The following is a 26,118-nucleotide window of genomic DNA, read 5'->3' on the forward strand; positions in this document are numbered from 1 at the left end:
TAGGTGTGGGCTGGTTTATGATATTGCTCCTTGTTGCCTCCCAGTTGATATTTACTTCTGACTGTATCTTAGCTTGGGCATAGGATGGGACACATTTTTAAGTTCAAGTTCAGCCCAAACACACAACACAAATGTTTTCAATATTTATATTCGCATCGTTGGTATGAAGTAAGACACTGTGCCATTGGTGGCTGTCTGTGGATATTTCACATTTAGATAGTTCTTCAGACTTTCAATGTACCTTGGCTGGGGTGCAAGCACAGTTGCAAGAGCTGAGTAATTCATCACCACATCATGGAGAAATGAAACAATGGTGTTGCATTTACAGATGTGGAACTAACACAAAGATTAAGTCCAGTAAGGTTCTCAGCTAGAGGTGTCTACACTGTAACTTCTCTTTTTAAAAATGAAAAGCGTGATGGAAGCTTTCATCCTGGGTTTGTTGTTTTATAGAGTCAATGTGTGAATGGTTCCAGATACATTTCCAATAAGAAATTTGCCTGAATATTTGGTGCATTGACTATCTTTATTCAAGAAAAGAAAGTAGGAATACTACCTGCACTTGCGGCGTTAAAATGTTAAAATTGGTTCTCAAGTTTTGTGGCTATTCTTTTGTGTTTTTTTTTTTTTAAACAAGAGTATTTTCAAGGGAAATGAGCATATAAAGTGATTTTATGTATTTCATTATATTTCATGTGTACAATCATTGTCTAAAAGTATTAAGCAAGTCATATGCACAGAGCAAGTCATGATCAGAGTCAACAGAACAAGAAAGACTTTGCGGTCTGTTTCTAGAAATTTTCCTCTTTTGTAATCAGGTTAAAAGAGTAATAATAAAAAAAGATGCAATTTTTTTCTTCACAGTTTTATTTCCTGCTGCTACAGTATATATACGGCAGATAGGTGAAGTACAGATGTTTACAGTAATTCAAATGCTTAGAATTGTTAACTGGATGTTTGCTTAGAATTACTTCAGATATGTAAAGCCACCTAGTAAAATACACAGTACTTTGCAGTATATTTATGTTTGTATAAATACCTTATGTTTGGCCTTACTTACCAAAACCGGACCTACCAGATGTTAACTCAATTTCAGATTCTGGAAGCTTGCAAAGAGGCCAAAAGTTATGCCAATTTTTTTCAAAACAGAGTAGATTCTGGCTACTTTAAGATGAAACTCAGACCAGACATGAAGTCAGAGGTGTGAAGACTTCAGTTTCTTTCCCAGGCAATTATATCTTTAATTATTAAAGACGAAGATAATGCAGTCACTGTTATTTAACTCAGCATGCGTATTTTAACAAGCAACATACGTAATACACATATAAAAAGCAATTAGCAAGTGAAGGGAGTAACAGAGTGCAAGTAGAAAAGCACTAGTAATTGTGAATAATGGTAGCCAAGGGAAATTATTCCCATTGAAAAGTACTGGGTTATTTGAAATGTTCAGTTTTCTGATTACTCTTTCATAGAAAAATCACATAATGAGGTTCCTCATTTTGTGTAAGTGGCTTGCACAAAACATCCATAGTATATGTAAGAAAAAAAAAAAGATAGGCTTTTTGCATTGTCATGGCTAACTAGAGGCCTTCAATTTTAGTTCTAATCTCAGCGCCCAGTTTGGGGTCTTGTTTCCTCATCCGCTGTTGTGACTATTGAAAGTTCTTCAGTGGAATTGCATTCTCAGTGAAATGGGTCTTAACTCTCTAATTAATTAGTTTCTTATTTTTTAAGTGAGAGATTAAGTGAAATAATTCTAGTCAAATCAGTTATTTCAGTTCTCAAAAGTTATGAATTTATTGAAATCTTTGCTGTAGATTTCTGCGCAGTTAGGAGCAATTCAGTTCATCTGCTCTTAAGTCACTGAGACATTCTTAAATCATTCAGTGTCTTATTTTTATGCAAGAAAACTGCATCCACCAGCTTGTGGCTGAGGGACTTCCTGAGACAGAGCAGTAAATTTTTTGTTTATGAAGTAAATTTGGGAAAGGAACAGGAGGATAAGTTCGCAAAGGGATTCTCTTTTCTGCAAATGCTGATTGACTGCTGCTTTTGTAACCTTTTTTTCCATTACTAGAGACTAAGAGAAAACTTGAACAAACCAAAGTAAACCCCAGCAAATTATTTTTGAGCTTCATATGGAAGAGGCCTAGAGAATCCTGGGGATGAGGAATGGGGCAGGACTGATTTTCCAGAGAGAGTATTTCTGGTGCCATTACCTGTTTGTGAATTCATATCCCAGCCATGAGAAGGCTAACAAATTTTATGTTGAAGACTGCCAATGAAAAATACCTACTTAAAATTAGTGTTTAGTCTCTGAAGTGATGAGTGTGTTGTACCATGAAGAATGTACACATTTCAATGCAAGCTGGCCTGTAACCAAGGAGCAGTAAGATGCAGTGAATGGTCCTGTCTGCAATTTGTATTCAGGAGATTTGCTTTGCAGAGTCAGTCTCGCTTGATGCACCAATTTACCGCAATAAAGATAACATTTTCTGCTTTTCATCTCATGACTGCCCATCATAACATACAGTGCTTCAGCTTTCCCTACTCAGAGAGGCTGTGGTATCTCCATCCTTGCAGGTTTTCAGACAAAATTCAGTGTTGGGCAATGGTCCTGTTTGGAGCAAGGGATTCCAGTGGCTGACCTCTCGAGGTCCCTTCTAACCCAGTTTTGTGTGATTCGCTCTGCTGTGGCTCTAAGTGAGGGCTGGGGAGCATGGGGAAGCTCGTGTCATTGATAGTGGGCAAGAAAAATAGAAGTCAGTGCCTTGAGGATATATGGTAATCTCTTTTATGGCGCTGTACTGCAAGGCCAAACAGGCCATGATAGTATCACAGGTCTGTTTTCAGGACAGCTTAAAACAAATTCTAAACTGTCAGACATGCAGATCCCAAAGCGTGAGGTATGTAATAAATGAAAATACATCATGGTCCAGTGCATCAGGAACTGTGCATTAGCAAACAGTATGTTTTCATGTTGACAGAGAAGTTGCTTGTAGCCTGAAGTATGTGTTTTTCCAATTGTTTGTTTCTCCTTGTGGTTAGTCTCATCTTTTTGGGATTGCTTTAGAAGGTGATAACTTTTCCTAAATTTGCAGATTAGTGTAATTGATATACTGGTTTATATTGCAGTATCATCAAATTATGCTACTGTGAAAAAATACTGTTTATACAGAGGTATCTAAATCTAAAAGGATTTTATTTAATAGTAACTTGTGTTAGGTTAACGTATAGTTGTTTAAGAACAAAACTTAGCACTGAACAATGTATTTTTAATGGAGAATTGGTTTTTACCTGCTATGAACTGAATAAATCACACATTTCCTGCTAGGAGACAGAAACCTTTAATTTTGTTTTGAGTGCTTTAATACACTTTTTCTTTAGTTCCTGTTGTTTTGAAGTGCTTCTAGTATTTTCTTTTGTGAGTACAGGTTCATCCTTTGATGTCCAGAAGAGTTAACCTTTGCACTCTTCTATTTTAAGCAGAATCTTACTGTATGAATTGCATTGAAGTACGTTTGTTTCAGTCAACATATAATATGCTTTAATGTTATCAGTAATATTTAACCTGATTTTGCACAAAACAGGTGAGTCAGTTTGTCTTGGAAGCATTCATTTTTTTACATGGAAGTGCTGTAAGTTAGTCAATGGTTGTGCTTTTCTTGCTGTTTCAGTATAAGATTGAGCACATGCTGAATTATATGACTGTGTTACACATTTACTTACTGAGAGCTGTTGGACTTAACGTTTTAGGGCCTAATTTAGTACTGTTTACTCAACTTTCTTCTTTCACTTGTTTTTTGTCTTTTTTTCATCATTCTTTTTTAGTACGTGCAAGATGTTGTCTTTTTGTCCTCTATCTACATTACTTCTAAAATAGCAAAGTTTAAGATCCTTACAATATATAGTTTGATAGAAACATTATTAAATAAATGAGTACAGTCACTTTTCGTAGCCTCCACTTAAGGAGCAGGTTTCAGTGTATCTAAGGAAACAAGGTATATGCTGTCACTGTATGTGGTCTTTCCGTACCTGTTCTCCAGAAACTTTTGAACGTAATTTAAAATCTCTACAACTCTTCAAAGGAGGTTATGGCGAGGTGAAGGTCGGCCTTGTCTCCCAGGCAACAGTGATAGGACGAGAGGTAATGGCCTCAAGTTGCACCAGGGGAGGTTCAGGTTAGATATTAGGAAAAATTTCTTCTCCAATAGAATGGTGGGTCATTGGCATAGGCTGCCCCAGGAGGTGGTGGAGTCACCGTCCCTGGACGTGTTCAAGAAACTGAGGGACATGGTCAGTGAACATGGTGGTGGTGGGTTAGTGGTTGGACTAGATGGTCTTAGAGGTCTTTTCCAACCTTAATGATTCTGTGATTCTCTTTGTTCATATTAACAACAATGAAACTTGGCTCAGAGACTCTGGTTAGTTCAGAACAGGTTTGATTAGAGCATGTTGACCTTTTATTTCCTGTGAAACTGTAGAAAGATATAAATTTTCTCCTTGTGTGCTCATTAGAGATGACCAGTGTTACTTTCAGAACAACAGTCAGTCTGAAGAAAAAATGTCTTAAAAATATACAAGTACTTGCTTTGAAAGTTTACTCTATGCCACTGGCATTAGAGCTCAGATAAAGGCTACACAGACAGCTATGAATTTGTTATTAGATATTCTCCATCACCTAATGTGCATAGAAGCCTGGGGGATTTTTTGTTTGGTTGTTGTTATTGCTGCAGTGTGTTTTTATTGGTTTTAATGCATTAGCTGGTTACCAAAGGAGCTGAGCCATTTTACAGTAAATATGAATCCTTCCAGGGCATGCAAATACTAAATTTACCGGAAATTTTTATCTGTGGTATTTCTGACAAAGTAGTCATGGTACTTGTAAGCCTGTTCCTGGATAGCTGGGTACAGATCAGGAAATTGTAAACAGTTCTGAAAAGAGATTGGTAAATATTTTAAGTCTCTTGAATGATTAAAAAATGTCTTGAGGAGACTATTAAACTCTGAAGCTGTTTGCTTTATTCTTGCAGATAAATATTTTTATTTGTTCTAAGTAAACAGTAAATTCAAAACTTAAAAAACAAGGTAAAGAGAGACAAAAAATGGAATGTTCTGTTTATGATAATAAGGAACTGAAATTATATTTAATCACTGATTGTTTTTTTCTTACTGGTACAATTGATGTATATTTGACAAAAAAAAAAAAGCTTTATGACAACTGTTGTTTTCCAAATTTTTCTCCAATATGAAGAATATAAAGAGAGAAATACAAGTCAATTTTGACCTTTTATTTTTCTGGTAGTTCAAAGTCACCATATTGATCTCTACTGTTCTTTTGGCTGAAGTAGAATTGACCTGACTTCTCCTGTACTCAGTCAGTATTGTCAAGTACGGGCTCTGGATCCTCTGGATTCAATAATAAAAACCATAGAGTCAGCTGTAAGAGCTGTCAGCCAAACAGCTACAGATGGTCGGCTTTATATGAGTATTTTCAGGAATGATCAAAAAAGCACTTGTTTCTCGCTGGAGTGTCTGCAGGATCTGTCTGCTTACACAAGGAGAAATGAAGTGGGATGACAGATTTTCTTTGATAGAGGAATTCTGGGCTTAAATCAGTATTTAGGTGAGCTAGAAGTAGGGTTCCATGATAAGAGAATACACTTGTTTTTTGTCAACCAATCAACAGGCAAACATCATTGTAAATTAAGTCTGTATGTAGTAATGATTAATGGGTTACAGGATAGGTGGAGGAAAACACTATTCCACCATCTTGCAGTTGCTGTTTGAGATCTGAACTCATTAATTTTATTCTTTGTCTTTGATTTCAGAAGAAATAATGCAGGTGACAGGGAGAAGGCACTACAAGTCATGCTTCAGGTCCTGCAGACATGTGATCACCCTGCTCCAGATATGTTTTGCTTGTGTGGAAGGATATACAAGGATATGTTTCTTGATTCTGACTGTAAAGATATCAACAGTCGAGATCATGCTATTGAATGGTAACTGAAAAAAGCCCCAAATTTTTCTTTAAAAACTTCTTCAGACTTTTACAGTTATGAAAAGCAGAGCTGAACCATATAGAACTTCAAAAGTTCCTGTTGTTTCCTCTTTTTTAAAGTTTTGATTTAAGTGATTTACTGAGCACCAGATACTTGGATGCATTTCCTTGCTTCTGTATAGAGTGTAAGCAATGGGTATAGAACACGTAACTCTTTTCAAAGAAAATAGACAATTAATCTGCTTCAGGGCCAAAATGAAGAGCAAGTGAGGTCATGGGACGGACATATGTTGGTCCTTTGTGCAAGGATGGTGCCAACCTTGGAGCTCTAGGACATAGAAAGGTCTACTGTGTTTAAGGAACAATATTGATAATTGCATTATCTCAGTATCTCAGTAACCTCTAATGAATGTGAAGCTTTAAAACAAAGTAGTTTGAACCTTTTTGTAAAGCTTGCACTGAAGACTAATACTTTCATTGCTTTTCTCATATAAGTAATACAATAAAATCACATTCTATTGCATGTAAGAGTTTAGCAGTAGCCAGTTTGCTTTATTTTCATAAAATTACAGAAAGTAGCAGGATATAAAACTAAACAAGTTTTTCTTTCTCACCATAAGACAAAGAGCTCCTTTGTTCCAAGTGCTCTTTGCAAAGCGTCAGAGGCACTAACTAGCCATATAGTCCTTCCAGTAAATTAATAGCTTAGAATGGCTTCCAAAACTTTGCAATATTTCTGTTCTATTGTGCAGTGACATGTGAGCTCTTGACTCTTCTCTGCAGGTATCGCAAAGGATTTGAACTCCAGTCAACACTGTATTCTGGAATTAACCTTGCAGTTTTACTACTTGTTGAAGGACAGCAGTTTGAAAGCTCAATGGAACTGAGAAAGATAGGTAAGCATCCACTCATAGAGCCACAGATATTTTTTTTTGCCCTTCTCCCTGTGAAGAAAGCAAAATGTCTCTTGAGGTGGGTTGCATGGATAGAAACATGGTTCAAGCTTTTTAGTGACAGGTCCTCAGTGGCAGCCTAAAACACAGGGATCTTGAAGGACCACTTTTTATCATGTTGACTTGGAGCACTTTTCTAGTAACTGGGTGCACCTGGAGGGCTCCAGGTGTAGGAGGGGAACAAGAACTGACTCCAGCACTATCCATAAACTGCCTCTCCTGCGCCACAGAGATTATCCCATTGTATAGCTGCCTAAGTCACACTGTGTGGTTCATCTTTCCTTGGGAAGTCAGGGAAGAATCTGCAGGATTTCTGTTGTCCCTAGACTGAAGGATCACATGGTAAGATCTATCAGGACAGTAGATACTTCTGTACACATCTTCCATGTATGCCCTGGCCCACATGTGGCCCTACCACCACTATATGTCTATTAAAAAAATGATATGATAGAAACAGATATACAGTTCTTAGAAGCATAATAGTAGATGACTATATTTGAAATCAGATCCTGTCTGAAATCCATACTCTAACCTCGAAGGTGAAGAATGCAAAGGTGGCTTTTAACCATTCCCATTTCTTTCCTCTGGGATAGATTTGCTTAAATTTCTAGCCATGATCTCTTTCAGTCAATGCAGACCTTGAGGAAACAGAGGTACACAGCTTACACTAAGAATCAGGAGACAGATAGCATGAGATTTTTTTTCAGCATTGTATGTAATAGGAGTTCTGACTGTTTCAACCATGTTGGGAATGTTATTTGCAGACCTAGCTTCTGTATTAAGCAGTATTTATGTTTTTCTGGGGAACACTTGCTCTTCTTTATTTTTATCACTAACGCTGAATCAAATCTTATTGGACTTTTGTTGATAGACATTAGTGTATTAGTGTTTTACTGATAGAAAAAATGTTTCAATTGAAATTTTACAGGTGTGCGGTTAAACAGTTTATTGGGAAGAAAAGGGAGCCTAGAAAAAATGAACAATTACTGGGACGTGGGACAGTTCTTCAGTGTGAGCATGTTGGCTAATGATGTTAGTAAAGCAGTTCAAGCAGCAGAGAAACTATTTAAGCTGAAACCTCCAGTATGGTATGTAGTAGAGGGCTGTAGCACGAGTACCCAGTTCTGGGAAATACACAAAGTAAAGCAATCCTGTAGACTCTTGGTTAATTTAACTGGATTTTTCCATCTTAGATTGTTTGTAACACTGACTTCATACTCTGTTCTTTTACTTTGGGAAAGAAAGGGCAAGGAAGGGAAATGGTAAGAAAGTAACTTACCCATTATTGTTGGCTGTACACCCCATTGCAGCAAGGTTTATAGGAGAGAACTTAGAAATCAGTGACAATTTCTTGTGAAACAATTCTTTTCAGAGTTTAGATAGCTGCTGCTCTGTTCTCTGCCATCTTCTACCTCATAATATCCTAACTTCCATGTAACTACTCATGTGACTGTATCCTTTTGCAGTAAGGTGTTTATGAATGTCCAAGTGAGTTTGTGACTTGATGTTTACATTAAGTTAGCTATTCTTTCAGAAATATGCCAAAATCAATCATTTCCATCATGGTAGCTGTTATTGTACATTTGATTTTGCTTCAGATTATACTTGCAGTTACTTTTTTGGATTTCTAAGTCAGTTAAGTGCTTTTAGAATCTGTTTAAATTCTGTTTTCTCTCTGTTAACTCCCTAATTCAATACATTCTAGGTACTTGAAATCATTAGTTCAGAATCTGATGTTAATTCAGCGTTTCAAGAAATTCACCATAGAACATTCTCCTAAACAAGAAAGATTGACTTTCTGGCTAGATATAATTTTTGAGGCAACAAAAGAAACAACTGATGGACTGAGATTTCCAGTAAGATGATATGTCCAAACAAGTTTTGTTTTTCTTATGTTTCTGGATAAGATATAACCAGAATTAGAAGACTAAGCACAATACTTACATGTTTGATTGTCTGTTATTTCACTGCATGAACCAAACCTCTGTGTTCTGTAAACATTTACTTTTTAAAAGCATTTGACCCACTGCCCTAAAATCATTGTAAAGAAATACTTCTAAGTCTCCTAATAGAAACCATTATCATACCATTTGATTGGACACAGGAATGCAACATCTTTCTGCCTTGTCTTGCTCTTCTCTCTCTCCTGGAAACTTTTTTTGGCCTTATTTTGTGGTTACGTATTGCCTATTCCAGAGGAATAGCACTTACTGAAGATGTTGTCACGTACTACTTGCTGTTTTATTAAGGAAAAATATTCTCTCTTTTAGGTTTTGGTGATAGAACCAACTAAAGTCTACCAGCCTGCATATGTTTCAATCAACAATGAAGAAGATGAGAGATCTCTCTCTTTGTGGCATGTCTCTCCCACTGAAATGGTAAAACTGTCAGTAGATGCATTTCATGTATTCTGATTCATTGTGCTTAAAGTCACTTTTTCACGTGTAGCTTTGGAATGCTTTACGGTCATTTAAAGTTTACTACATTTCTGCAAAGCACAAGTCTTAACATCTCTCTTGTGAAGATGTGAAAATCAACTTATTACAAGGAAAATTATTAGTTGAGGTACTGAAGATTAGGAAAGAAATATGGATGGATAAAATTCAAGAGATTAGGAAAGGAATATAGACAGTATAATCATTTGAGAAAGAAATGACTTTTAGTTTCACACTGGGATGTGTTTGACCAACACTTCCTGTCAGAACAGTGTAGGTGGAGACTAAAACTGCAGAGGCAAAGTGTGGAAAAGAGGTATGTTAGAGCAAGGCCACATAGTTACCTGGATCTGTAAACTTTTTTTCCATTATGCTGTGCTACTTCACTGCTTGGAGTGAATGTGTCTGACGCACCTTTCCTTTATGGAGCAAATTCTTGGTGTATATTTAGTGGTGCTAAATACGACTCAGCTACTAATGGGAGATCTATGGTGAGCTACATTCCAAGGCACAGGTTGTCTTTCTTTTGTTTTGCCTCCATGAGCCATCCTTGTTGACTCAGTACCTCTTCAGGAAGAAATATGAAGTTTTATTTCCCTTTGAGCCTGGCTAAAAGTAGGGCATAGTTTGCTTTATGTTTTATATGAAAAGTTGATGTACTGAGTCAAAACATAGCGTTTGGTAAAGTGTACTTGAAGTTTTATTCTTTAATTTAATTTTATTTGAGGAAACATTCCCTTTCCTTCCATCTTGCACTGTTTACATTTATTTTTCCTCAAGTGAGTAAAACAACAATGACTCCCATGAGAAAGTTGGAGGAAAAGAAAAAAAAAAAAGGAAGGAGGAAATAATGGAAGAGAGATGTTAGAAAAAAATTATTTTGCTTACCATGCTGTAATTTTGTTTTTGATAGTAAGGTTAAACAGTGTCTGTATTAATCTGGTATAATTTTGTTTTTCACAGAAACAGATTCATGAATGGAATTTTACAGCTTCTTCCATAAGGGGAATAAGGTTGGTGTGTTTGAAAAACTGTGTTTAATGCACACTTTGTGTTTCCCTTTAGTTGGAAATCTGGATTCTGCCTTAAATCTCTTCAGTGCATTGCCTGTCATAAAAGCTGCTTCTGTCCAACTTGAAATGTCAGCAGGGAAGAATTTTACTTTCCACACATGGGCAGAGGTGTATATTTCACATAGAAATACACATCTAAGATTTGTTTATGTATTCTCCTGTAGATTTCCCTGTTTCAGTTGTATAGCTGCTTTTTTAAACTTGGGCTAAACTTCTCTGTATTTTCAAAGTTGGAATATTTTGCTGCTGGAAAGGCAATAGACAGGGAACCAAGAGAGAAAGCAAAATGAAGCCTACCTTTACATCCTGATGGTGTCTATGGCATTCTTGCTCTCTGCCTGTGTTTTGCAGACTGTAGTTTAGAATGTGAGAAACCACAGGCATAGGGACCATGAGATGAGTTTTTGCTTTTTCCCTGAGTTTGTGAGTTACTGCATTGGTGGATTGGGCCTTTTTAGAGACATAAGTGGCTCTTTGCTGGGGCCACTTATATAAATGGATGAGCTTAAGTGCTTGAAAAACTTCATGACTGAAGTGCAAGCATAACTTTACTTACCTAACGTGTTCTATAGTTCTCAATGCAGAGGTTTTCAGGGCCACAGTTATCACTGTAAGCATTTGAGTGATACGTCCCAAGTTTGTCATCTATGAACTTGAACAATTTTTTAAGCAATTAAGCTCAGTGAAATAAAAATAAAATTCTGAATAAGGTGAATGGTAATTGCTATGAAAGCCTGTAATTGTGAGTGTGGACGTAGATCCTCCCATATCTTTGGTATTTGCTTCCAAGAGCAGTTTTGGTTTTTAATGAATCCAGTGTGATGTTTTTTTCCGTTACTCCAAAGCAGTGTGAGTGGATGTGAAGTTATCATTACCGAAGCAAGCCTGTGGAGCTGACTGAGCATAACTAAGCAAAACATTTCTAAAACACATTAATCACCTCCGGTCAACACATCACACAAATCAGTCATGTCTGAGAAAGATAACTTCTGTTTAAATGGAGACAAGCTACTCATTTGCTATGATTCTTAATCACGCTGGGGATTACAGTGCTCAAGGAGGCAGTCCATTTATATTTGGAGGAACTGAAAGTTTGCTTGATATATGACAGCTTAAAATTGTAATACTTTAAAATTGCTTTTATGCTCCAAGTATAACACTATTTATAATACAGTGTTTAGTTACTCTGTTGTCTATCCTGCATTTGCTTGTGAAAGGATCATCTTGCTTTGTCATTTAGTTCTTGTGCCAAGTATATGTTTGCCTGCTTTGCTAGACGCTATATCAGAACCAAGTTACAGAATGGCTAAGCATATTTTCAAATATTTCTGAAAAAAATCTTCTGGCAGAATTTTAATATTTTGGAACATCTGTCAGTACAGCCCTAAATGATGCTACAGAAAGTTGATCTCATAATGTTCTGCACCTTTACTATAGTCTACTGTCATGTATTTTAACTAACAGGCTCAACAGAGGCTAAGTATGACCTGAAAGAGTTTGACTGAAGCAACCAGACAAGAACAAAAATGCTTTTCTTCATTTAATGCACAAAAATAATGTCAGTTCCTTAACAATCATAGTTTGGCATTTATGCAGAATGATACTGAAGTGTTTGGAATGATAAGAGGTTCATTCCTGGGTTTTTCTTTCATATTTCAGTAGTGTTTTATGGCCTCTTCACTTTTAGCTTCATTGCATTTAGATGAGCTATTTGTAATGCCAGACAGGCACAATATGCAATAAATAATCACTTTTTCAGAATTATTGCTGCAGTTTGGAGTAAATATTGGTCATCCTAAAACTTGTTTATTAGTATTAAGGTCGTAAAAATATATACTGTGAAGGATCTGCTCACTGTGTCTCCCTGTTCAGTTTCATTGTGAGCATAATGGAAGTATAAAAATATGAAATATTGGTCAAGCTTAAAAGAAAGGCTGTCATGATATCTAGATTGTTGTCAAAACAATTTACTTTCCTTAGAGGTATCAACAAATACCCTGAAATCTGATAGAAATATGTGAAGATGGAAGGGAAGAAGAGCAACAAACCTTAAAGCACTTGATGTAAGTCAGTGTTTTACCAAAATAAGCAGTAACTTTGACATTCATCAAACTGGGGGTAGGATTTTTGTCTCTAGGATATAAATAAACTCAAAACTTCTAGATGTAGTGAAGATGAATATAATTGCCCGTAGCTTCTAAGAAAAACACGTGTGTTAGAGATTTCAATTAAAACAAAAATTACCTCCACTTTGTTCTGCTTATTCTAATGGTTAGGTCCAAAATAATCTTTTCTCATTGTTTCTTTTTACAGTATTTCCAAGTTTGATGAACGATGTTGTTTTCTTTATGTCCATGATAACTCTGATGATTTTCAAATCTACTTTTCTACAGAAAACCAGTGTAGTAGGTGAGTTCAGTTTCTGTGGGTATTGCATGCAAAATCTGTCCCAAATGTAATTAATTTAGTAAAAAATTGAAAGCTGACAATTTTGCTTGAGAATTTTTTTCTCTTACTTTCTTCATTTCTTTTTTCTTCATTAAGGATCAACGAGCTAAATTCTGTGGTACTTAAGGTGATGAGAGCAAAGTCCCATCACACTTTTTGACTGGTTCTGGTCAGTTTAAGTTAAAATAGCTTATTCTAATTTATAACTACTATTCTTTCTGTCTCTTGGCTATATCATACATGGTACTATAATGATTTAGATTCCCTTACGTATCTGTACGGTTTGATTTAGGTAAGAGCAACTGGATACACTGGAAATTCTGACTTGCATTGTGTCATAGATATCTTGTATGGTTTGTAATGTATTCAGATATTTTGTGATAACCATTATGTTATCTCTTAACAGTAAACCTACTGACTAAATTTCAGACCTAAATATAAACCAGATTCTTCTAGGGGACAGATACTGGCATATAGGCCTTCTGATTGAAGTAGGAGTAATTTGTTAATACACAGCATTTTGGGATGAACTGTGTATTTTCTTGTGGTAACTATTATTTATATGTTACATGGAGTAAATTCGTGTTAAAGAAAATTATTAGCTCTGTGGAGTGCAGTGCTTAGAAGATAGGAAGCATCAAAGTTGTTACCTGCTAAGCATTAATTCGGCATTGCAGTTTCTGTTGTGAAGAATTGTCGCTTTTTTTTTAAATGATTTTTTTTAATGCATGACAGGAGTCTGTTCCAGAAGGGAGTCCCTGTGAGTCAATGAAAGAGATGGTGTAAATATTTTATAGTCATTTTTAATAATTTGTAACCACTTATTATGGAATTTTGAAGAGGAAAAAAAAAGTGGTTAACACGGGAGCCTACAGGAAAACTTGGCCTTGTGCCTAAGGTTCTCCATCCCAGAGGACTAGATGAAATCAGTTAAAATCCTGTTTTTCAAAATATATTACTTTTTCTGTTTTGTTGCCTTTCTGGATGCCCAACTAGAAATGACGAAATTGGATTTTCAGAAGTACTGGGGAACCACACTTGCAACCAAAGTCCGTGGGAACACGTAACTTAAATTGAAAGTAATAGAATTCTCATCGCTGTACAGAACGAGAACCACCAAATATGGTGGTACAAATTTTGTGCTGCAAAACTGAGCCTCTGAAAATCAATATGTAATTTTTGAATATCTCAACTTTTTCTCTAATTACACACATAAATATAAGGACATAGTAAGCACCTCACATCAAACTATGCAGTAAAAAATATTTGAGTTGGATCTACCACGATTTTATAATGCAATTGAAAACAAGCCTTTAGTTTTGCTGCAGCAAATAAAATAATTTTATAAATTGTTAGGCTTTTCAAAGTGTATTTATGTTCTTCTTCCTTTAAAATAGGATAAGTATGGCAAAAGTAAATAATGAAAGAAACCTATGCCTGAATATGCTATTCCATTTGTTTGCTTGCAAGCAAAGCCCACCCTGGGAAGAATGTATTTAAACTCTTGCTGAAGGGCTATTTTTCTTTGATCCTCTGCTATTTTTTGCTCTCTTAGATTCTGTGGGTTGGTGAAAGAAATTTTGTCTGATGCAGTTGGCAGTACTTTGGAACTAGAAGGAGAAATAGATGGAGAAACGTTGGAGGTATGTCAATGTTAAAAGATCAAAGAACTCTAAATCATTTTCTCAATTTTCCTTGTACTTTCCTATCAGTACACTGGAAAGACAGTAAATAAAATTTTTAATTCCTTAATTATATATGAAGTTTCAATTCTTACACATTTATTTGTGACAAGAACTACATTCATTTGAAAAAAATGCAACTATTTTAAATAAAGTGATCCTACTAGTACTGTAAACTATAAATTCCTAAAAAAGTGCGTTACTGATTTTGTATTTACACTGCAAACAATCTATAGATAAGAATCATCTGATACCAGCTGGCTCAAGAGGATAAAGAAAAGATACAATAGGAAATAAATTCTAGGAAGAAGCCATTTAGCAAAGGTACTTTGTTTTTTCTAGCCGCTATCACTATTTCTACTCCAGGTGAGTTCACGTGACAGGCTTTTTCTGCGACAGAATTTGAGATATTTAGGGCTAGGTTAATCCACTGTGCTTATGATTTTCTCTGAAAGATGCTTGCTAGTTACCTAGTTGATGTAGCAGCAAGTACGTATTCTCAGCTCCTGTTTGTGTTTAGCTCTGAAAAACCACCACAAAAAGTAGATTCTACCTTTTGTTTGTGATCAAATAATTAGGTTGATGTAACTGATGAGTGTAAAAACCCAATTGTTGTTTGTTTGATCCTGGTGTCTTTCTGCCTCTGTCCCATTCCACCAATTTCAGTATACTTACAATAGCCTTTACAACAGTGAACCTTTGTAGTGACTGAGGCTTCAGAAGAGGACGAAGAGAGTAGATGACCCTTTACTGAACTGTTGAAAGTAATTTCATACCGTGGGGAGGAAGAATTTTTGCACTAAAATTTGCACATATTGATGACAGAGTTCTTTCCTCAAGTGAAAAGGACAAGATAAGAACATCTGTTAAGCCCAGCTTAATACATGCATATGTAGCCTTGGCATTTGATATAGGATCGGGGTCTGCGTTGGCAAAGAAAGTGTATAATCTGGAGGTGCAGATTTTGCATTGCATAGTTATGAACTTAGCTCATAGCAGGAAAACCTCCAAACATCACAGTCTATTCAGATGTGTAATAATCTCTCACAGGAAGTGAGTTCATCATAGTTTAAGTCTTTTAAAAATGGAATTGGGAAAAGCCCTTGAGAATGCACAGTGGGAAACAATCCTGCATCAGGCAATGAAGTATGGAGAAATGACCACAGAAATTACTTCTAGATCTTTAAGCTATATTATTCTATGAATATATAACCCAATGTTTTTGGAATTATCACCTTGTATTTATTATTTCAGGTCAGGAAATTAAAAGAGAAATCAAGATACTAAGGGGAGGATAAAATTGCTTAGCTTAAGTAAAAGGCTTAACGCCTTTCTGAAATCTGAAATCTTTTTAAATGAGACCACATGGAAAAAGCAGCTTTGTATCTCCTTGATGGACAAGCGTAGAGAAATCAGAAATTCTTACAATTAATAAAACAAATATTAATATCTGGGGAAGGGGAAAAATAACCTTGAGCACAGTTTGGGCTGAAAAAGAATTATTTCAGTTAGAATTCCTATGATAAGGTTATCCCAAGATGATGTATATTTTGAATTGCAGTTTTGCTTGAAAGCAACTACGGTTTAGATCTCTGCAGCTAATGAAGATTTGAAAGGAGAGTGTGTTTGGCAGTTCTTTCTACCTTAGGATATTTATTTCTAGATATTGATATTGAAGAAGTTCTTATCACTTTTAAAGTCCCTACTGTGCCCCAGGTGGGATATACTGGAGATCAGACATCCCTGACCCATGTTCATACCGAAGGTCAGCTGTAAGCACTTGTTTACTCCATACTACGTCATGGCTGAATTGCATGTGCAGAGGATCACATATTCAGACCTTTGGCAGTGAGCAGTGATTGATTGTCTTTCTTTGTGCCTGTTGGAGAGTGGCATTAAGCATATTCAGTCTCTTAAAATGTCTACCAGCTAGCAGTGAACTATAAATCTCATCAATTTTCATGTTTCATAGGACACAGTCAGGAGAATGCTGTAATCACAGAGCTGCCTTCAGACTAGACTGTTGCAGATGGGACTGCTGTCAGTCTTAAATTCTGCAATGTGACTGCTGTATTCTGTCTGCACAGTTTGATGTCATATGATAGCTGTGAAAGCTGGATGTGTTACTACCATAGAACTTGACAAGTCTTACATATGGCATTTTGGGTCAGTTGTGCCTATCATATAACAAGATTATGTTATAATTGTAAAGTGCAGAAACATGGAAAATGAAACTGTGTTAAGGCTATGCTATCTCAAGTTTAGTTCCACTGAACAGAATATGCAGTTAAGATAAACGACAGACAGTTTTTCTTTAGCACCTTCTGTATAGTGACAGGAAACATCTCATTTTTTCTGAGAGAGGGAGTTTCAGTGACACATGGTCAGTGTAATACCAGAACAACAAAGAAAACTGGGAAGACGCTTCACAAGTTGGCTGAGGCTGACAGGCAGCTCTGTGTCCATCAGGCCCAGCCCCTGCCCCAGCAGCACACTCGGAGCATGGTGCCAGGCCCACAGCCAGGCAGCTCTTGGAGATTCCCAAGGAGGAGACTGCACAGCCTCTGGGCAGCCTGGGCTGGTGCTCTGTCACCTGCGCAGTAAAAAGAGCACTTCCTTCATTTCAAGGTTATAGATCTCAAGTCTACATTCTGCATGAGGCAGTAGATGAAGCAGAAGAAGTAATTGTGGATAGAAATGTCAGTAGTTGAGGTCATTTAAAAAAAAATTTGGATAGGGAATACATATGAAGCTGCAGAGGACATTATGCAGTTTTCCCAAATGGGAAATCCATGTGGATTTGGGAGGTCTGTGCAAATCCTGATCGTATCTGAGGCTGTCAAATTTACCAGTTCCTTTCTTATATATTTGCAAAAGTGCTTTTCCAATACCCTTCATCAACTTTTTTTTTAATCTGAATTGGAATCGAAGGTGCTCTGTTTAACGCAATCTCTGTGAGAAACTTGGGTTAATATAGTATCTGAGTTGTTCTTTGATTAAGCATCACTCATCGATAGACTTTTCCACTGGCCTTTTTGTGGGAGATCTCTGAGAAGACCACCACAAGGGACAAGGCCATGAGGCAGTGTAAATTAGTGTAGCTTTGCTGAAATTTTAACCAGCAGTGACTTATGCAGGTGGTAGTATGATCCAACATGTTTCAATAGCAGTGAATACAACCATTTTTTATTACATTTAATAATCCTCGTGGAGGATGAACTAGTAATGAGGAGAGTGTCGGAAATGAATTTTGCTGTTTCTAAGCTCAAATAAGGTCTTAGAAACGTGTTCATCCAAACTGATATAATGAGTCTGCCAATTTGATGTATTAAATCATAGGTTTCATACATATGGTCCGTATGTTTACAATATGAGGGCTCTGTCAGCAAATATTGGCCATGACATCTGAACTGTCTTTTGATAGCACTGTTTCACTGAACCTAATTTACCATTGTGTTCTTTTTTGGGTGAATTCATTTGGAAGTTGGTTAGGGAAGATGTTTTGTAAAGCAAATAATGTGGACTTTTTGGAAGCTGTATAATGCATGAGGCTGGTGGGTAGGTACCATCTGCTCTGCAGTAGCTACTCTGCACTGTACTAATTCAGTGTAGTGCAGAACTGCTGTTAAACCTCTCTGTAATCTCAAATGCAATTGATCACAATTCATGTACTGCTTTGTTTGTCTTATCTGCTTGCAGTACGAATATGATTATGATGAGAAGGGTGACAGAGTAGTTCTAGGAAAAGGTACTTACGGGATAGTATATGCTGGAAGAGACCTTAGCAACCAGGTCCGAATAGCCATCAAAGAAATACCTGAGAGAGACAGCAGGTAAGAGCGAGCTTATTGTTGTATGTACACACTGCTAACAGAACTGCAGTTGTTTGCTGGAAACTTGGCTCTTCTCAACAAGTATTTTTATGTGGTTGGTTTATAATGTCCCAGTGTACTAACATTCAATTATTGTTTCCTCATAGTATTCCTCAGCACCCTTTGGAGAATGAGGACTTTTAATTATTTGGAAAAGAGTTTATATGCATATGTATTTATGTGTATACATATATATATACACGTGTGTATATGCACATATATGTGTGTATGTATAAACTTTATAAAAATGATACAATTTGACAATATGTTATGTCTTAAATCCTAGAAAAAGTAATTTGTTTATAAAGTTGCAGTTGTATCTCATCTGTATTCCGTTCAAGGAAGAGAGAAAAGATAAAAGGAGTTTCCGAAGCAAACGTAGTACTACAGAACAAAGCAGATGTGTAAATGTGTACATACATTATTTGAGGGCTTGTTTCTCCTCCTCAGTTCCTCTGAGATCTACCTCTGCTTTTTCTCAGCAGGCAGCCAGTCACACTGCATTTTGAAGGTCATGGGCAAGATGTTTACTGAGAGTTGGATCAATATCGCTATAATCCGTTCTGTTTGCAAAATATCATTTAAACGTAGCCTAGAGCCTTTTCCCCCGTTGTGAGCTACTCCTCGTTTTTTCTGTTTGTTTTTAATAGATATTCTCAACCTCTTCATGAAGAGATAGCACTGCATAAATATTTAAAGCATCGGAATGTTGTCCAATATCTCGGATCTGTTTCAGAAGGTGGATACATTAAGATTTTTATGGAGCAGGTGCCAGGAGGTTTGTATTATTCTGAGCTTAATCTCTCAAAGAAACCAAAAGCGTTTGGCACCCTAAACTTAGTGAAAGCCAATGGATGTGCACTTAATGTGTTTGTGCACCATATTTGGCTTTTCTGTTGAGACATTCATTACCAGTGGCATTCTTTGCATGTGAAGAACAATTTGAAGTGTACAACTCCCAGTCCTCTCTCCCCTTCCTGTAATAATTATAAACCTAGAGAAAAGTTATTAGGAAAAAGCAATTTAATATTTGCTGTCAAACCCTCACACATTATAAAGTAGTGGAGTTAGATCTCTGAATTCCTTTTAGCCTGAGTAGCTGAATAACTGGAGCTTTTAAGATAGCTTCTGTCAAGTGGTAATACAGATTGAGCAAACTGAATATTAATTGGTACCTGCTATGTTCGAACAGTGCTTTTCCTTGACGAATCAGAGACAGAAGGGGTGTGCTTCTGTTGCTCATAAATTCTGGTTTTCTTCCTCTAACTTTTTCTACATTTAAGTCCCTCTTCACCTACTCTGTTACACTCCTATCTCCCTTTTCTGTATGTCAGTCTAAGTCAGGATGAGCGTTGTCGGTTGTGTAATTTGCAAAACTAAAACAGAATTAAGAAAAATCAGGTTTTCTATGGAAGATCCAGACACAAACATTCACAGAGTAAATAAATGTATCTGGGGCATTCAAAATCGGGAAGATTCTTGTTTTAAATTTGTGTGACCTTCTGATCTGAAAGTCTTGATTTTTACTTTTTTTGTTGTTGTTGTTCTTGTTTTTAGCTGACACTGACATGTGTGTCACGCTGATATAACGAGCTTAAATCAACACTTCCACTTGTTTTCCTACACTTGTTAAAAGTGTCAGCTGCTGCTGTTTACCTACCTTTTTTTCCCCTATTCATATTTGCACAGTGGAGTGTGCTGTGATTAGTTGCTAATGCCAGGGTATTAGTGAACCAATTCTGTTATTTTTTAACTCTGCAACCAGTGTTAAAAAGAAACCAGCTGTTCAGATTATGCAAGATTCTTTGAGCAAACTTTGTTTTAGAAAGCTGCTGGTGTAGGCTGCAAATTCCTTTTAACTGAATTTGTCTGGCATTAAATAGAACCACTGCACCTTGTTTATTATGAACAGAAAAAGAAGGTCTGTCTTTATTTTGGCTCATGATTAGAGTATTTGTGTAATTTAAAAAAAGATTCTATCTAGTGAAGGCAGGAGAATTGTAGATGACTTACCTGTTGTTCTAAACATCCATTAGTTTGTTTCTTTAAGATCATTCCTTCATCGTTTCCTTAGTTTTCTGTTTCCTTTTTTTTTTCCTTTTTACTCTGTGCAGTCTCATCTGTTATAGTCTTTATTTCATTAAGGACTAAAGGGTTGCTAGTCCTTATCTCAGCTGTTGTTAGAGTGAGGGAGATGCGTACAGCCCTGTCATAACATTTCTTCCTGTCATGGAGGTGGAAACCGAGCTGGCAGAAAAGAAAGCCAGTCAGAGCAGCGGGAAATGAGTTGCTTTGATGGAACTAGGAATAATTTGGCTTGATTGTAAGTGCTGTATTTCTCATATGTTAGGATATTGAGCAAAAGCTTAATCTGGCCTTAAATGCTTAGTATTAATCTTGAGATGATGCTATCTTGATACGCTTTCTTCTTAAATCATGTAGGCAGCCTCTCAGCTCTCCTGAGGTCTAAGTGGGGCCCAATGAAAGAACCCACAATTAAATTTTACACCAAGCAGATTCTGGAAGGCCTTAAGTATCTTCATGAGAACCAGATTGTACACAGAGATATAAAGGTAAGTTTTTCCTCTAATGTGTCTTGTGTCATTTGATTTTCATTTTATTTACTTCAGTTAGCTTTACTCTAACCTGATGTAGAATTTTTAATAGAATTTCATGGAAGCTTAAACCAAAAGGAAGGAATACAACAATCTCTTCTCCTTGGTGCTTCTGGAAAATTCTTTTGTAGAAAGGTATATTACAAAGATAACCATAAGCTTGTAGGAGTATTGAGGTTGGGATTTGGAATCTGCACTTACCTGTCTTTCCCCTCCACTCCACTCCCACTCTCTTTCATCAAAACTACAGGGGGATAATGTGTTGGTGAACACCTACAGTGGTGTCGTAAAGATATCTGATTTTGGTACTTCCAAACGTCTAGCAGGAATCAATCCGTGCACTGAAACATTTACAGGTAAGACCGACTGAACAGAGATTTTACGGGTATTGTTAATATAGATTCTTCCTTGTCATCTAGGGCTGGTCCCATGATAGGTTTAGATGTAGAGCCAAGAGGCTCTTTGGATTGGCGGTGAAAACAAGATTAGGTTTCTTTTATTCTGTGCTAAATTGTGCTATATGTTTCCTTGTAGCGCAAAGTAATAAAAACTTGCAGCATTCAGGGAAAACAAGGCTTAATGAATTACAGCTGAAACTTCAGACTGTAAAATGACAGTATCGTCACATAATTTCTCAATTATTTTATCAAAGGAAAAAATAGGTATGTTTTCACTTGTTGTGTGGCCATATGCATAGGCTGATAGCACAGATCACAAGTCTCACACTGGCCTACAATTTAAGTACAGAAAAGGGTACATTGTCATCAGTCATGTGGAGCACAGAAGACAGCATTCTACGTTTAAAGGCTTCCCATGACCTGGTGATGACTCTGCATTTCCTCCTTCTTTCTTAGAAAGGAAGCTGTGACTATAAAATCATGAAGATTCTGAAGTGATAAGTAAAAAAAAATATATTGTTTAGAAGAGTAAATTATTAGGAAAGTTTGTGAATTGGAAATTTGATGTCAAATTACCATCCAAATTTGAACAGAGCATATGTCATTTGCCTCTTGAGATCAACATCTCAGCAGGTGCAGGCATTTGAAATGAATCTGTTCTCTGCAAATCTTTAATGATTTTAATTAGCATCCAGTTATATTGGGAGTCTTTTAAAGAGAACAAAATAAGTGTTATTTGTACAACGTGGAATCATAAATGCAGCATTTGAATGCTTAGAATGAAGCACTACAAGAAACAATCTCTTACGTTGCAGCAGGTAAGCATGTAAATGATGGTATGTCTGAGCAGAGCTGGTTGCGTGCTGCCTTCTGAAGCATTCCTTTAATGAGTTTCACTGTGTTTTCCCAAGTATTCAACAAATAATTTTTTAACAAGTTATCTTCCTTAAGTAGCTAGATAAATGATTCTCAAATACGTACAGTTTCCCAGAAAAGAGCATTTTTAGTTTTTGCCATTGAAGGCCTGTTCTTACCATTGTTATTAGATGGGTTGTTATTAGAGATGGTATATGGGAAACAGTATCTGAAGAAATACCCTACAGCAATAAAATAAGGTAAATTTTTCCTTGTGCTCTTCTTCTTTGTTCTCTTGTATGTTTGCTGTCCTGCTCGTGCCTTAGAGGTGTAATTTACCGTGACAAGAAATATTTTACTTAAGTTCTCAGTTTGGATTTAAAATCAGTAGGCAGGGAGTTATTGCCTGGAGGAGCTTCACAATTCTCTTGCTATTTGTTTTGCTTTTTAACTCAGTACATAAACTGCAGGTTTTAGGCATTATGCAATACAGTCAGGTGATTCAAGGGTCAGGCTTCTAGTGGTTTAAACATTATTATCCGTCCATTCAAGATGCTCAGCCTGAGGGCAAAGCTGTGGCTTGAGCTGTTGTTCCACAGCAGTTTAATGAATATACTAATATCCAATGCCTTTATCTTCACCAGACATCCTCTATTTAATTATTCATACCTCTTCCACGGTATAATTTCATTGCATTCTTGAGAAGAAAAATGATTTAATTTAAAGATATTGTAAATGACCTGGTAGGAATTCATGTGGAAAAAAATACTGTAGTGGCTGAAACACTGAGAATGTTTATAGATTTTCTTTGCTGATGTGGATTGACTTCTTGTCAGCTGTCCTTGACCTCTTGTCAGCTGTCTGAGTATATGATTGAAGATCAGCAATTCCAGGTTGACCATCATTGTTCCATTTTTGTACTGTATTTTTTCTTTCTCAGACTGTCTACAAGCAAACATAAGGGGCATCCAGTTTTATCTATTAACAGCCAGCTGCAGGAACTTATTTTGTCAACATGTCTAACTTCAGAAGTTTCAACAGATTTTTCTTTTCATCTTTTTGGTAACCCTGTTTGTCAGAAATTGCAAACCCATCAGGAAGACTTCATTGAATTGCAACTTATGATGAGTTCCTTTACTTCTGTAGTCATAATGTAATCAATTTATCTTGATTACAGCTTCAATTCTTTGTGTAAAACTTCAGATTAAAAAGAAAAATAAAATTCTATATCAACTTATATTTCCAAAACCACTTGTGTACACTAACTTTCTGAAATTCCCTGTCATTAATGCAAAACCAGTACTTTTTGTTCTTTGGTGGTACTGTCAAAACTCCTTTATTTTTACAAGACTTCATTCTTTGTTTAAAACAAAACAAAAACAACAAAACACCACATTCATCTGCTTGCTAAGTTATTCTGTTTCAAAAAAAAAGAAGAAACAACAACAAAAAAAACCTGAGCAGGATAATTGCTTTGACATATAGTTCATAGGGTTTTTTTATTGAGATTTTAATTTATTTGCATCATGTAATTTTGCCTTCTCATCACCACTACCGATATTTCTTGCAGATGCTGGATTTTTTTAAGCTACTGTTAAGTCCTCGTTGGCTGAATCTTGATGGTTTAATCTTGTTAAATCTTTCTTAATATTAAGGAGAAGTGTTCCCAGGACCAAACCATCTGAAAGGAAAACCAGATTGCACCTACATTGAAATAGAGATCTGAGAACTGCCAGTGTGAAAAGAACTATCAAATAAAAATTTTCTAATAGTTATCCTAAAAATACCTATCATTTAGTTTGTGTATTACAATGAATGAAATTACATCTTAGTCTGCAAATGGTGAAGGACTGACACAAATATGTTGTGAAAAACAAGTATGCTTGCCCCTTCTGCTTGCTCTGTTCTTTCATTTCCCTACTTGTAACACCTCTACCCACCAGCCCATTTGGTTTTGGCCTCTTCGCACTCTGCTTCTACTTTGCAGTCTGGAACTGTATTTTTTCCCCATGAACTTCTTTCTTCTAGCTTTCTCCTCGATACCAGTAGACATCTTACTGTTTAGAAGCGCATCTTCAGTCTTTATCAGCAGAGGAGTGGCCTCTGAACTGCTCAATTTTTGTTATAGGTGCTGTCCTACACCCCTGTTCTCATTATTGGGGTAAACATATGAATAATTGTTGTCATGAACAGTATCTGTAATGGCTGTTTTTCATCACCTCCTACGTGCATAACCTTTACAATATAGTGCCTGCAAAAATTGTTTCACATGAAACTTCCACTTGTTAAGCACTGGAACAGGCTCCCTAGGGAGGTGGTTGAGTCACCATCCCTGAATGTGTTTAAAAACCGTTTGGATGTGGTGCTCAGGGGCGTGATTTAGCGGTGGGTTGTTAGGGTAGTATGGTTAGGTTGCGGTTGGACTTGATGATCTTGAAAGTCTTTTCCAACCTGAGCAATTCTATGATTCTATTATTTCATGTTCTAAGAAAGCATTTTGATTGTTGGGTATATTTTCAGCAGTTTGAAGCCTTGCATTAGAAAGAAGAAAAAGTTTGTAGAAAAGATCCTAAAACATAATTTTCTGTCTAGTTCTCAATGCCCGAATTGGAAATCAAATCTTTTGGCTGTACAGGCCACACTTGACAATATTTGGATTGCTTAGTGGTGTGTTTATTCTCTTTAGTAAAAATGAAGAGTATGTGTAAAACTTGGCAATCCTTTTTGTCCTGACCAGGCACGTTGCAGTACATGGCTCCAGAAATCATTGACAAGGGACCACGAGGATATGGTGCACCAGCTGATATCTGGTCACTAGGCTGTACCATGATTGAAATGGCAACAGGCAAACCTCCATTTCATGAGCTAGGGGAGCCTCAAGCAGCAATGTTTAAAGTGAGTACAGGGATTTTTACTGTCTAGTTAATGAATTTTCAAATATTAATTTAATTTTTTAAAATATTAATTTTGTTGGTAGTGACCTTTTATTAATGGATTGTTTTGCACAAAGCCACAGTCCCACCTGTATTCTCAATTCTGACTGAAGAACTGTCTTCTGTTCGAAGTTGTACTGCTCCAGGGAACAATAATTTATTTTTGTGTGGGTAATAGGTCATGACTTAGAGCAGCAACCTCAGAAATGAATGAAGATACATGAAAACTAATATTCTCTGCCTTCTTTCTTCTATCTTTTCCTGCTCTTGATTTCCCTATTGGCAACCAGAGTCTCCAGTGATGACGGTTAAGTTCTTAGTGCTCCTTTAAGTCTTTTTTTTAAGCCTTCCTCTGAGAGGATCTATTTGCCTTGTTGTTCGAAGGCTCAGTCTTTGCAAGATGGTAAGAAGGTATGGTAAAAGAGGGAGTCCAGAATTTCTGGTACGTACTGAAGGACCTCCGTGCATCCTAAATCCTTTCAATCAAAGCTACCTCCTTGGTGAGCTGTTGTCTCTACTACTTCATTGTTTTTTTAGCATATCTGTATGGTGGTGATGGGTTGATGGTTGAACTTGATGACCTTAGAGGTCTTTTCCAACCTCAATGATTCTGTGATTGAACACCTACATGAATAAACACTTGAAAATACTTCAGAAGATTTTGATAATAAATGTACTTGAAAAACTCTAAAATGAATACTGTTAAAAGGCTTCTTTTGGTATGTTGTTGAAATTCTCTGCCCAGAGCAAAAGTTTAGGGTTGATGATATGATATCACCCATTTATAAAGCACTGTCCAGGGTTACAAGTCAGATAAAAATGCTTCATCAGAAAAGGCAGGTGTTCTGATATT

General features: G+C 36.5%; 1 protein-coding gene across 2 annotated transcripts in view; it reads left to right on the forward strand.

The window, feature by feature from the left end:
• The window catches only part of MAP3K15 (mitogen-activated protein kinase kinase kinase 15), a 74,746-nt gene that overhangs the window by 37,935 nt on the left and 10,693 nt on the right, over positions 1-26,118 (forward strand). For both annotated transcript variants that reach the window (XM_021409172.1, XM_021409164.1), the window contains exons 7-19: positions 5,832-6,002; positions 6,785-6,897; positions 7,883-8,042; positions 8,660-8,810; positions 9,225-9,332; positions 10,353-10,402; positions 12,776-12,871; positions 14,466-14,553; positions 18,292-18,425; positions 19,115-19,242; positions 20,907-21,037; positions 21,330-21,435; positions 25,070-25,227. In XM_021409172.1, coding sequence (XP_021264847.1) covers positions 5,832-6,002; positions 6,785-6,897; positions 7,883-8,042; positions 8,660-8,810; positions 9,225-9,332; positions 10,353-10,402; positions 12,776-12,871; positions 14,466-14,553; positions 18,292-18,425; positions 19,115-19,242; positions 20,907-21,037; positions 21,330-21,435; positions 25,070-25,227 — 1,594 coding nt within the window. The remainder of the gene's footprint in view (positions 1-5,831; positions 6,003-6,784; positions 6,898-7,882; positions 8,043-8,659; positions 8,811-9,224; positions 9,333-10,352; positions 10,403-12,775; positions 12,872-14,465; positions 14,554-18,291; positions 18,426-19,114; positions 19,243-20,906; positions 21,038-21,329; positions 21,436-25,069; positions 25,228-26,118) is intronic.

The sequence above is a fragment of the Numida meleagris genome, chromosome 1 (genome assembly GCF_002078875.1).
Source record: "Numida meleagris isolate 19003 breed g44 Domestic line chromosome 1, NumMel1.0, whole genome shotgun sequence".
NCBI classification, from domain to species: Eukaryota; Metazoa; Chordata; class Aves; order Galliformes; family Numididae; genus Numida; species Numida meleagris.